Consider the following 13,418-nt stretch of genomic DNA (forward strand, 5'->3'; position numbering starts at 1 on the left):
CGCAGATAAGGCCGCACACGGATAGGCAAGAAGCACCTGCCCCCACTACTCAAATGCAATACACAAACGTTTGCTTCAACCATCACATCTTTTGATCAGTTCAACCGAGAGCTCTTGCTACGACTTGTTTATAAGTCTTATAAGGCCAAGGCCACCAATAACCTTGTGTGCATGCGTTTTACTACCTGCATATCTGTTGGACCTGGTAAGCAGTCCGATAGGCAATGCCTGCTAATAATTCCCTGAAGCAAGCTTTTTTTTTTTTTTGAAGCAAGCTATATATGAGATGGTTTTATTTGAATGGCTGTTTGATTTGCCTGGCTTTGTTACTAACCTCAAGAAGGAGGGTGCGCCGTTTGGTACCTGATAGCTCCTCCGCAAATTTGCCAATTGGGTAGGCTTTTCCTACAAGAACATCCATCGAAACTGCTTCTGGTTTGACGTGATCTTGATCTGCTGTGGAGGCCAGGACAACACGGCTGAGTGGCGATGCAGTGGGTGCTACTTCTGTTCTTGCTCTTGCTGTGCCTTCAGTCAGGCTCCAGCGAGACGAACCCCCAAGATGGTAAGCCAGTCCTTCGTTTTTCTCATTGGGTTAATAGGAAGAAAGTTGCCTTCTTTTGAGGATAAGTCGCTCACCGAGTGGCCATTGGCCTGAGAAGAAGGTGAGCCAGATTAGTTCAGCCTGTACCATAAGATGAAGATGATTTATTACTTATAATGAATTCCGACAGAGAAAAAATATCAGCATCATGGTAGTATGTGGCATCAAGATTATGGTAAAGTTTTTCAATTCGGTAGCATTAGTGGTTAACTATTAAGCCCTTTGTAATCTTTAAATTCAATTTGTTGCGCTAGGTAGCACAAATAAAACTATAATGGATCAAATGCACAGTAGGTCAAATCAAACAAATTTAGAATTCGTGCTAATGTATGGAGAAATAGGTCTCAGGATAAAAGGTGAAACTGAAACAATATTTCATTCCCGCCAGTACAACTCAGAGTTCAAAGAAGGCCTCCTTTCTTGGATTAATACTTATCTTGCATGCTCTATGATGATATTTGCATCTACTGTCATACGATTAAGATTAGTGCCTAATATGATCCATGATAGGAGTGAGATTAAATTACTGGAGTTGTTGGTATTAAAGTGTCTCTCTAATGTTCGCTTGATAAACCTACAGTTGCCGCACTTCAAGCACTGATGAAGAATTGGCGGAATCAACCACAAAGCTGGACAGGATCCGATCCCTGCAAACCCTGGGATGGAATTTCCTGTTCCAGCGGGAGAGTGACAGAAATGTTAGAACTCAACTTATCAGTCGTCATTTTTTACTTCTTTTATCAAGAAACAATCCGCTGAAACCTGGTAATTGCAGGAGATTATCGAGCATGAATGTTGCAGGTACATTAAGCAATGCCATAGATCAACTCTCCGCTTTGACGTATCTGTAAGTCATTGCTTCCTCAATTTCAAAAGAACTCCCTTCATACAGTAATAAAAGCTTCAGTTTTTTCTCAACAAAAACATGCAGTAACAGATAAGAATCCAGGAACGGGAACTACAGCCTACAAAATTATCTACAGATATAAACCATGATATGTTTTAGACTACTGATATGAACTACATGCAGGGATCTGTCTAACAATCCAAGTCTTGGAGGTCCACTTACCCCAAATATTGGAAATCTGAAGCAGCTCACCATTCTGTAAGAACATCGACCATACACAAAACATTCTTCTTCTTTGGGTTAGGTGGAGAGGAGCAAAAGAAAAGACAGGGCAAAAGCTGACATATTGTGTGGTTTTTCCTTCAGGAATTTACTTGGATGCAGCTTCACTGGTAACATCCCACAAGAGATAGGCAACTTAAGACAGCTCACATTCCTGTAAGAATTCACTGAAATTTCAATGCAGACCTTTTTAATGACATTATTTGATTCGTGAGATGATACAAATCAATTAACAAGTTACTCTCATACAGGGCCCTAAACATGAATCAATTCACTGGCAGAATACCCCCAGAACTTGGCCTTCTCACAAATCTCTCTTGGTTGGACTTGTCGGCCAATCAATTGTCAGGACAAATCCCAGTTTCGAGAGGTTCAGACCCGGGGTTGGATAAACTTGTCGCCACAAAGCATTTGTAAGTACTAAAATGTTGTACCTGCTCTAGAATGGAAGGAATAATTATAGCTTAAACGTGCTAATTTTTTTCATATTGTCTCATCCATCCATCCAATTCAATAGCCATTTTAGCGAGAACCAGTTGACAGGCCCAATGGACAGAAAACTTTTCAGTGCCAATATGAACCTCGTACATGTGTAAGCAGCGTATTCATCTGCACTTATTAATGTCCTCTGTTCTTTCATGCCATCTAACTTGTTTTGATAATCATTGTCAGCCTATTTGACAACAATAAACTTGATGGACCAATCCCCCCATCCCTTGGGCTTGTCAAAACACTTCAAATTATGTACGTACCTGATAATAAATTCTCATTAGTCCCGCACTCCCTTTTGCACAGTTTTATTGACTTTTTTTTTGTCTGACTGTACTTGTTCAGCCGACTAGACCATAACCAATTCTACGGTGCGGTACCTGATAGTATCGGTAACCTGACTAGCCTGATGGAACTGTAAGTAGCTATCAACAAGGAACAATAACTAATGTCTCCTCTTCCTTCCAAATGATGTTGCAAATACTTCTTTGGTTATTACAGGAGCTTAGCAAGTAACCAATTGAGAGGGGCAGTGCCAGACCTCACCAATGCAACTAATCTCACTTATGTGTAAGGCACAAACTAGATCAATGCTCAAGTTTAATGATTCTTCTGTTGTTTCAACACAATTTTCTCTCCGGACAGGGACATGAGCAACAATGCTTTTGCAAGCTCAGGAGCACCAAGATGGTTTTCGACGTCGACGGCCCTGAACACCTTGTGAGTTGTATGAGGATTAGCAATGGGTTTAGTAAGGGAAAATGCCCAGGTACACTGAAGGGTGAGTGCACAAACCATATCAGCCATGAATAGAACCTTCAGATCTAAGCACACTCTTGCCCTACATCTATTGCAATGTGTGAAAAGATCTCGAGGTAGTATCAATGACTGATATAGTGTTTGCAATGACCCTTGAGTGTACAAAATCCACACCCGTGAATAAGCTAGATTCTAAATAACATTGTTGTTCTGGTTGGATAATTTACAGATTTATGGATGGTAATGGTCTTAATGGGACAATACCCAACGCTCTTTTCAGCCTCCCACAGATGCAGAGAATGTAATTTCCTCGATACTCCAGCTAAAACTTTCTCCAATGCCATATCTAACTGAAAATTTCTCTTCAGTAAATTTCAGCAGATTTTGAGAAATAATTGTGTGTCCCTCAAGACCTCACATCCTTTATTTACATTTATATTTTTATTATTTTTGTTGCAAATACATGAATTCTAATTTCACCCTAATGTACCAACAATTTTATGTCTTCTCATGTTTTAACTAGTATTTTAATGCAGATCACTAGCTAAGAATACTCTTGGAGGCTCACTGACTATGACTGGTAAAATCAGCTCAAAACTGCGGGTTGTTAATTTGACAAATAATCAAATAATCGATGCTAATAACGTTGACCCAAGCTACACTGGTAGCCTAATGTAAGTATCACACCATATGGTATACTTGTACAACTACATGGCATGTGTCTCACCCATCTTTTCTGTTCTCATCCAGACTAACAGGGAATCCTGCATGCCTAGAAAATATCAATTTCTGCACACTCAAGGAAAAACAGCAAGTGTCATACTCTACTAGCCCAGGCCCCTGTGGTGCTATTTCCTGCCCCACTGGTCAGTTACCAAATCCAGAAACTTCACAGAACTGTGCTTGCACTACCCCCTTCGAGGGTGTGATGAACTTCCAAGCACCTGCCTTCTCTGACATGACAAGCCCCGAGTTGTTCCAACAATTGGAGTCGACGCTTATACAGAACCTTAGCCTAGCTCCAAGATCAGTTGCACTTTCCGATGTTGACTTCAGCCCAGGAGCTCCTCTAAAATTCAGATTGATGTTTTTTCCAGTCAGTGAAATGGGCTTCAATCGCTCAGAAGTTATAAGAATCAGTTCTGTTTTGGCCAACCAAATTTATAAAGCTCCAACTCAATTTGGACCATATTACTTCACAGCAATCCCATACTTTGCAAGTATGCACACTGCATAGAATTATATTCTCTTTTATTTGATATGTCTCCAAGCCTTACGTAACTTGTCCATTTCAGTCCCAAGCGGTAAAAAATCCTCAATGCGCAAAGGTGTAATAATTGGAATAGCAATTGCTGGCTTTGTCCTTATTGTCGGTCTTGTTCTGGTAGCAATATATGCTCTACGGCAGAAGAAAATAGCCAAGGAGGCAGTAGAGCGGACTACTAATCCATTTGGTAATCATTTATTTTGTCGCATCCATAAATAAATGTCCAACTTGAATAAGCTATTTTTTAGTTCTCTACACATGGCAGAAAAAAAAAGCAAGATAATCATAAGCATTTAAAAGTGTCATAACATGTTTGCTAATTTGATCTTGTTAATATTTTGATACCACAGCATCATGGGGAGCAGGTGGTAAAGATAACGGAGACGTACCACAATTGAAAGGAGCAAGATATTTTGTATTTGAGGAGCTGAAGAAATGCACCAATAATTTCTCAGAAACTCATGAGATAGGATCTGGAGGATATGGAAAGGTAACTGATTTCTTTGCTCACATATTCCTAGACACAAGTAAAAGTTTACAGAAGCATTCCCCCCCCCCCCCCCCCCCCCCCCAAAAAAAAAAGCATCTAATGTCATATTTATATGTTTAAAGGTTTACAAAGGAAAGATTGCGAATGGGCAAATAGCTGCAATAAAACGCGCACAGCAAGGATCCATGCAAGGTGCAGCTGAGTTCAAGAATGAGATTGAACTCCTGTCCAGAGTGCATCACAAGAACCTAGTGAGCTTAGTAGGTTTCTGCTATGAACAAGGGGAGCAGATGTTGGTTTATGAGTATATTTCCAATGGGACACTCAGGGACAACTTGATGGGTACACTCTCTTCATCTTTACAACTATCTCCTAAACAAGGACATACGATTTAACCATTGCTAATCTTCAGGTAAAGGAGGGATACAGTTGGATTGGATGAAGCGACTTAAGATCGCAATTGGGTCTGCTAAAGGCCTGGCATACCTTCATGAACTTGCTAATCCACCAATTATTCACAGAGATATAAAATCAACCAATATACTTTTGGACGAAAGTCTAACTGCAAAGGTAGCTGATTTTGGTCTTTCGAAACTAGTGTCTGACACGCAAAAGGGACATGTTTCAACCCAAGTGAAGGGAACATTGGTAAGTGATTCTGAGAATTATAAGTGCATAGTTTCTTTTGGGAAAACAAGATTTCTTGCTAATTTATCTTTTATATCGAAATACTAGGGTTATTTGGATCCTGAGTACTACATGACTCAACAGCTCTCCGAGAAGAGTGATGTCTATAGCTTTGGAGTTGTCATGCTAGAGCTATTAACTTCCAGGCAGCCCATAGAGAAGGGTAAGTACATTGTCCGTGAGATCAGGACCGCAATAGACCAGTATGATCAAGAGTACTATGGCTTGAAGAGCCTAATTGATCCAGCAATCAGGGATTCAGCTAAATTAGTTGGCTTCAGGAGATTCGTGCAATTGGCTATGGAATGTGTAGAAGAATCTGCTGCTGACCGCCCGTCAATGAATGATGTGGTCAAGGAACTTGAGACAATTTTACAGAATGAAGGGGGGCCGTTGTTAAATTCAGCATCTTTGTCAACTGAACATTTTGGAGATGCAACAGGTAGAGGCCAAGAGGAACACTCTCCTATGAAAGATGACAGCAGCAGCAGCAGTGCTTTTGATTACAATAGTGTATATTCATACTCAGCTGTTGAACCAAAGTAGGAACTATGTATTGGTTCTTGCTTATCTCTACTCATTGTTTTTGGTGCATGGTCCAAGTGAATAGGACACAAGACATTTATCGTACAATATTCATTTTCCTATCTGTTGATATAACCGAGGTGGAATATGTTATAAGCAGGCACTTGCAAATTGTTTTCTTAAGATATGACAGAGAGAATGATCTATCGATAATATCATAACATTCATGACCTGTTCTTTTTCTATCGATAACCTAAAATTAAAATGAATGATACTCCCTCTGTATAAGAGCGTTTAGATCACTACTTTAGTGATCTAAATGCTCTTATATTTCTTTAAAGAGGGAGTATCTGCTAAAAGGAAGAACATTGTGCATCTCCAGCATACAGTTCCAATCCATCATCAAGCCTAGAAACATCCTTCACTGACTTGAATCGTTCATCCGATTTCTGATTTGAGTAATTAGCGGATGCAATCTCAACCGTAGTTTTTTTTTCAAAACGACAAAATGCCATTTCACAACATATATTTAACCATTAATGGCCACTTTTTTTAGTAAACTAATAGCCTCTGATTGGCCGTTGAGGTTAATGAATAACTGTGAAGTCTAAGGTCCTGTTGGAGTGAGGTCGTAAAGTGGTTGGCATTGGTGGGTGGTCTGCAGATATAATACAGTATTAGTGAGAAAAACAATTTAGTCAACTATATTGATGAAAAACAAAATTAGAAGATGCATTGTGACCGTGTACATTGAAGCATCTTTCTTATGATTGCATAACCAGTCACAAAGATAATACTGCCTCGATTACCATGCACCTTCACTGCACTTTTCTTATTGGAACATTGGTCAATAACTCTAGTCCCTACGTATAATGTCGCATCTGCACTCATTTGGCAAAATGGCACATCAAAGACATGTATGCCAAATGATAAAAACACAGATATTTTACCCAGAATAAATTTAAATTAAAAGGGGCAAAACGGGGAAGTACCTTTGCACAAATAATGGAAGAGCAAACCAATGACTTTGTCACTATCAGAGCTTCCAAATCCTTGGCATTGTTATTTCAGCCCCCACCAACATATGCTGTACCAAAAGAATATAATATTATTAGCTACTTAACAAGAAAGTATATATCGGAATATAAGAATCACTTCATCACAGCGACGTTAATTTCAACCGAGAAAAGACAAGGAACAGTTGTCCCAACTCCAAAGAGCATCCCGACTTCATCGTTTAAAGGAAACAGGTTGGTTGGATGAAAGCTGTTACCTGTATCAAGCCACCAAAGATCAAAGCAAAGCCTAGACCCGTGAAGGTCCTCAGCCCGTCTAGAAAAGGTTAATAAATAACACCGACGGAACAGTCAGTAATCCTTATGCAACTTGGTTGTTTTACTTGCCTTTCGATCACCTCGAGACCATCTCTCCCTTTTGGCAACAAAACCAGCAGCTGGGCCAAGTATCATGCGGAATATGCAAACAGGTACAAATTCGGTTGACCTATTCTTGAGAAAATGTCCTTCCAAAGAGCAAGGCTTTGGCGTTCATCTTAGAATGCTCCTCCATTTGGGTTCTTGCAAAGAAGCTTTCACAAGCAGCTTTGCAGTTTGTTGCCACTCGAGTGTTTCTAAATTGTGATCCCCATAGGTAATCCCCATAGGCTCTGAGAATGGAGGCGTTGAGAAAGTTTCTGCTGCTGTTGATGCTGTTGGCCAGTATACCTATGCGACTCTGTGATACAGATCCTCAAGATGGTAACTATGATAAATCTAATTTCTGTACCTTTCTCTTCTTAGATTACTTTCATTGCAAAGATTTAGCTTCATCATATTGAAGGTGACAAGCCACACAAGTATTTAGATGAAATGTTTTCTATCTGCCATACTAGTATGAAAAATAATTTTGTTCTATCTACAAAATAGAGATGGCATTCAAGTGCATAATGCAATCGTACTATCATAAACACCATATCAAATAGTTCATTCAATATCATCTCCTTTCATATTCTCCAAGTTCGCAAATTTTCTTATTTATCTGCATAACATTAGCATGATGCAGAGCAACTGACAATAAAAGGAAGATATGGCACCATGCAGATAATATAGCTTAAGTCAGTGGTCTGTAAATTCCTGAATAATAACATCAATACGCATTGTCAGTGGCTGCGCTCCAGTCTTTCATCAGTGGATGGCAGGACTTCCCATCAAACTGGAAAGCATCAAATGATCCATGTGGTACACCATGGGACGGGGTTACGTGCGACAAGGGGCGGGTGACGTCACTGTGAGTACTAACTAATGATGTTTTAATTTCACCTATCATCCAGTTAAATTTGGCATCCCTGTTTCCAGGAGGCTTTCAGGCATTATTGACGCTCAAGGCACATTAAGCAACAGCATAGGCCAACTCAATGAGCTTGTTTACCTGTGAGTTACGTACCCTTAAAATCATTCAAGTTTATTAATCATCAATAGTAAGAGTACATTTTCTGCTTCAAATGTTGGAGTATATCAGAAGATTCTGGAGATTTTGACTGCTTAAAGAAAACATAAACATGAATTCTTTGTTTCCAGATGGTAAAGGTGCAGAGCTTATAACATTTTAACAGAGAAGATATCAGCTATACTAATAAAACAAAAACCTGACGTTACATATGTAGCAAGTTTAGAAAAAAGAACTGGCTAATTTACCTCGATAAAATATAATATACTGTTTTTGCTCATACTTTAGGGTGCTTGCAGGGATCTCTCCTTCAACATTGGAATTGGTGGCCCACTGCCTGATGCTATCAGGAATCTCAAGAAGCTCACAACACTGTATGCCTACATGACCATTAGCAAATCCTTATCTTGCATATTTGGGATACATCAATCACTGGCCTACCCTACTGCACTGTGCTTCTCAGGATCTTGGCTGGCTGCAGCTTCACAGGAGGCATCCAAGTATTAGGAAACTTGCCGCAGCTCTCGTTCTTGTAAGAACTATTAGACACATACAAAGCCTTAGTCATTCTCACATTATTATTAAGCTCTGCTGATACTTTGGTTGTACTAATGAGATGCAATTTGCTCTGCAACAATTTCTCTGTAGGGCGCTGAATTCAAACAACTTCACAGGCGGGATTCCTCCATCGTTTGGTCTACTCTCAAACCTCTTTTGGCTAGACCTGGCAGATAACCAGCTTTCTGGATCTATTCCAATTTCCTCAGGTGGTTCTCCAGGACTTGACCTACTTACACACACCAAACATTTGTAAGTCCCTCTAACATTTCTTCCTTCAGCCTGAATAAAGAATGCATGATCAATATGAAGTGTTAAGTCACTTTTTGTAACTGAAATTTAAGTCGCTTTGTTTTTCATACCATACTGATGCTTATCTCCAATAAATCAACAGCCATTTTAACAAGAATCAGTTAAGTGGTAGTCTTGCTGGCCTCTTCAACTCTAGCATGATCCTCGAGCACATGTAAGGAAGTACCAATTTTCATTTTTAGTAGCACTACACATGTTACACTGACTACTTTGTTGAACTTCCTCAGATTATTTGACCACAATCAATTGTCTGGTCCTATCCCGCCTGAGCTTGGTGGCATCGCAACCCTCAAAATCATGTAAGTATATGGGCAATGTCTTTCTTCCAACATATTCTAGTTGCTATTGTTGAACCCCTTTGCATCTTCCATAGCCGATTAGACAGGAACAATTTCACAGGAGAAGTTCCAGCCAACATCAGCAAGCTAGACAACCTAAATCTCCTGTAAGTAGCGTGAATTGTGATAACCCGTAACCAAAAAGAATAATATATTTATCTCATGTGGTGTAATTCTTTTTCTGCAGCAATTTAGCAAACAACCAGCTGAATGGGACAATACCAGATCTCAGTAGCCTGAGCAAACTAAACGTGGTGTAAGAAACGTCTGCATTGTTTTCTGCAAACTTCTATGATGTACGCTGTTCTGATCAATTTTATCTGCACACCCAGGGACTTAAGCAACAATTCGTTCGATCCATCAGTAGCACCGAACTGGTTCTCAACTTTACAGTCTCTTACTTCAGTGTGAGTAAATTAATACTGTGCACTACTGATCATCTGGTGTTCCCTCACGGTAGTCATTAGTCAGTAATATGTTTCTCCCTCAATCACAATTTGTTACCTTGACACCTTAATATGCAGAGCAATAGAATCTGGAGGACTCTCCGGCCCAGTTCCCAGAAGGCTCTTCACCCTATCCAATCTGCAGCGAGTGTAATTTTCTGGCGACATGTAACATTAATGAATTATCGTGAACATAGAAGTTTCTCATGTTTTCCTCTTTTTCGCTGATCAGACAGTATACTAAGCAACAACGCACTGAATGGAACACTAGAGGTGACTGGCAACATCACCCAACAACTGAAGATCGTGAATCTCCTTAACAATCGCATATTTGCAGTCAACATAACACCAAGCTACAACAAGACCCTTGTGTGAGCAGTACCTGCATATTCTAGAACCAAGATCTAAACATTCCCTCTGTATTCCATTAATTCACTAGCATTGCCTTTTCACCTATTCGCAGACTTGTGGGGAATCCTGTGTGCTTGGATTCAGATACCTCGAGCCGCTTCTTTTGCAGCCTTCAGCAAGAGGGCCTGATATCATACAGCACCAATATAACCCAATGTGGTTCAACCACATGTTCCGGTGATCAAAGTCTAGACCCTGCAACTTGCAGTTGTGCCTATCCTTACACGGGCAAGATGATCTTCAGAGCGCCATTGTTCGCTGACCCGAGTGACAGAACGACTTTTCAGCAACTGGAAACTAGTCTCTGGAAAGAGCTGGGACTGCGCCCTGGTGCAGTTTTCCTTTCTGATGTCCTTTTCAGCAGTGATGACTACCTTCAAGTTCAAGTGAGTCTGTTTCCATCAACAGGGACATCCTTCGCTACGTCAGAACTGATAAGGATTGGCTTTGCTTTTAGCAACCAAACTTATAAGCCACCAAGTATTTTTGGACCTTATTACTTCATTGGAGATACATATGTCTCATTTTCAGGTATCCAACATCATCAATGTAAATTATGTCCATATTTACATAAGAAATTCACTGGTACTTCCTATCTCAGGTGGTGTTGGCAGTGGGAAATCTCAAATGAGCAAACGTGCTATAGCTGGAACTGCAGTAGGCTGCAGTTTTCTTCTGCTTGCCCTAATGTCCGGGGCGACATTTGCTATACTGAAAAAGAGAAGGCCAGAACAATCATCAGGACGAGCAAATCCATTCGGTAAGGTTCCAAAGAATGTGAATTGCAATTCCAACTATGCAGCTGTCGATTCTGCCGAGACATGACACTATATATTACTAGAATTGACAAAGATTGCAGATAACTAAGTAGATACATAGCACATTATAACACAACAAAGCAATAACAACTGGGCCCTTTTTTTCTTGCAACCCCACTGTTAGGTGTCCAAGCTTACAACCGTTCATACTAATGGTTCTGACAGCAAGCGCTTAGCTAACAAATACTCACAGCAGTGATAAAGGGAAAGCTGACAAACTTTTGTAGATTGATGAAACTTTACTGATTTTACTCCATTTACATCTAAATTTAAGCTTCATGGGGAGTTGCTCAAAAAGATAGTGGAGGTGCTCCACAGCTCAAAGGAGCCAGGTTCTTCTCTTTTGATGAACTGAAGAACTGCACCAACAATTTCTCAGAAAGTCATGAAATAGGATCAGGAGGCTACGGAAAGGTAAATAACTACATAGTTATTGATTAACATTTTTCCAAGAAGATTTACATACAGCTAATCTAACGGTTTACCTCATGTGAAAGGTTTACAAGGGAACGATTGAGGATGGAACAGGTGTTGCAATAAAAAGAGCGGAGTATGGATCAAAGCAAGGTGCGGTGGAGTTCAAGAATGAGATTGAACTGCTGTCCAGGGTTCATCACAGGAACCTAGTAAGCCTGATAGGATTTTGCTATGAACAAGGGGAGCAGATGCTAGTGTATGAATATGTTTCTAATGGTACACTGCGAGAGAACTTGCAAGGTATGTATACAGAGGATAGTTCATAAGCCTAAAAGTAAGTAAAATTTGTGCTTCTTCTCCTTCACAACTTGCAATTTTGACTCAGCAAGGGGAATTTACCTGGACTGGAAGAAGAGGCTCAGGATTGCTCTTGGCTCAGCTAGAGGACTGGCGTATCTTCACGAACTTGCTGATCCACCTATTATCCACAGAGATATAAAGTCCACAAATATCCTTTTGGATGACAATCTGAAAGCAAAGGTTGCTGATTTTGGTCTGTCGAAGCTAGTTGCGGATACCGAAAAGGGACACGTTTCTACTCAAGTCAAGGGAACACTTGTAAATGCTCTGCTTACCATTGTCTACCAATTTGTGTACAGATTTCATTGGTTACTCTTATCCTTGACGGCTACATTTCATTTCGTAGGGCTATCTGGACCCCGAGTACTATATGACGCAGCAGCTATCGGAGAAGAGCGACGTCTACAGCTTCGGCGTCGTCATGCTTGAGCTACTAAGCGCCAGGCTGCCCATAACAAAGGGCAGATACATCGTCCGGGAGTTCAGGATTGCCATAGATCCCAACGAGCACGACTACTACGGCTTGCAGGGCATCATCGACCCGGCCATCCACGACGCCGCCAAGTCGGCCGGGTTCAGAAGGTTCGTGCAGCTGGCCATGGAGTGCGTGGAGGAGTCGGCTTCAAAACGGCCCACGATGAGCTCGGTGGTGAAGGAAATCGAGACGATGCTCCACAATGAGGGGCTGAGCTCATCCGGCTCGTCTGTCACGGAGTTCGAGCACGCAGGGCAAGCCACCGGAGGCCCATACGGCGGTGCGGTGGTTGTGACCGGATCGAGCAGCAGCAGCAGCATCATATCGGAAGAACCCTCCCGGTCCCACCGTGGAACTCGGCACTAAGCTCCCCGCACGCTCTTTGCCTACTCAGTGGACATTTTATGGACATTTTTTTTCCTAATCAGTCGTTGGAACATGCAATCCGCCCAAATTTGAAGGCCATGGCTCGAATGCCCGATTAGCTTAAGACCAGATCAACCAACGGTCGACGGTGAATTCGTCTGTGTAACGTTAAATAAAGCAATGGCTAATGGAATCGAAGCTGCTCTAAACTCGTGATGGTAGATCGCAGCTTCGAATTAAGAGTGCGTTTCGATTTGCGGCCGTTGGTGTGTTAGGGCAGGGGTTTCGACGAGCGCGAGGGAGGGGAAATGCGGACGAACCTGGTCGGTCGGTGAGGCGGACGCGGACGGCCGTGCCCCGTGCGTGCGGGCGTGCGCTTTGGAGGGGTTCGTCTCTGCTCCACTCCGTCTTCCGCCTCCGTGCCGCTACCTCCGCGCCGGCTCTCCCTGCCGTGAGCCCGTGACCCAAAGACCAAATGATCCGAACACCGGGCCCAACGCGCCGACCCGACCCAAACAGGGT

The 13,418-nt window shown here is 41.5% G+C and overlaps 2 protein-coding genes across 2 annotated transcripts; both read left to right on the plus strand.

The window, feature by feature from the left end:
• Window positions 1-335: 335 nt before the first annotated feature.
• On the plus strand, window positions 336-6,830 carry LOC109782432 (leucine-rich repeat receptor protein kinase HPCA1-like). Its single transcript, XM_073511938.1, has 14 exons — window positions 336-1,362; window positions 1,635-1,709; window positions 1,818-1,889; window positions 1,985-2,146; window positions 2,251-2,325; window positions 2,406-2,477; window positions 2,568-2,639; window positions 3,211-3,282; window positions 3,518-3,584; window positions 4,219-4,435; window positions 4,599-4,738; window positions 4,861-5,080; window positions 5,151-5,386; window positions 5,474-6,830. The coding sequence occupies exons 1-14, from the start codon at window positions 1,205-1,207 to the stop codon at window positions 5,969-5,971; spliced, it is 2,136 nt and encodes a 711-aa protein (XP_073368039.1). The 5' UTR covers window positions 336-1,204; the 3' UTR covers window positions 5,972-6,830.
• A 792-nt stretch (window positions 6,831-7,622) lies between these two features.
• On the plus strand, window positions 7,623-13,137 carry LOC109782431 (leucine-rich repeat receptor protein kinase HPCA1). Its single transcript, XM_073511939.1, has 17 exons — window positions 7,623-7,707; window positions 8,113-8,187; window positions 8,280-8,379; window positions 8,695-8,769; window positions 9,348-9,419; window positions 9,493-9,564; window positions 9,639-9,710; window positions 9,791-9,859; window positions 9,936-10,010; window positions 10,128-10,199; window positions 10,286-10,420; window positions 10,480-10,991; window positions 11,062-11,220; window positions 11,553-11,692; window positions 11,776-11,995; window positions 12,081-12,313; window positions 12,402-13,137. The coding sequence occupies exons 1-17, from the start codon at window positions 7,623-7,625 to the stop codon at window positions 12,894-12,896; spliced, it is 2,661 nt and encodes an 886-aa protein (XP_073368040.1). The 3' UTR covers window positions 12,897-13,137.
• The last annotated feature ends 281 nt before the right edge of the window (window positions 13,138-13,418 follow it).

Source organism: Aegilops tauschii, chromosome 3 (genome assembly GCF_002575655.3).
Source record: "Aegilops tauschii subsp. strangulata cultivar AL8/78 chromosome 3, Aet v6.0, whole genome shotgun sequence".
Classification (NCBI taxonomy): domain Eukaryota; kingdom Viridiplantae; phylum Streptophyta; class Magnoliopsida; order Poales; family Poaceae; genus Aegilops; species Aegilops tauschii.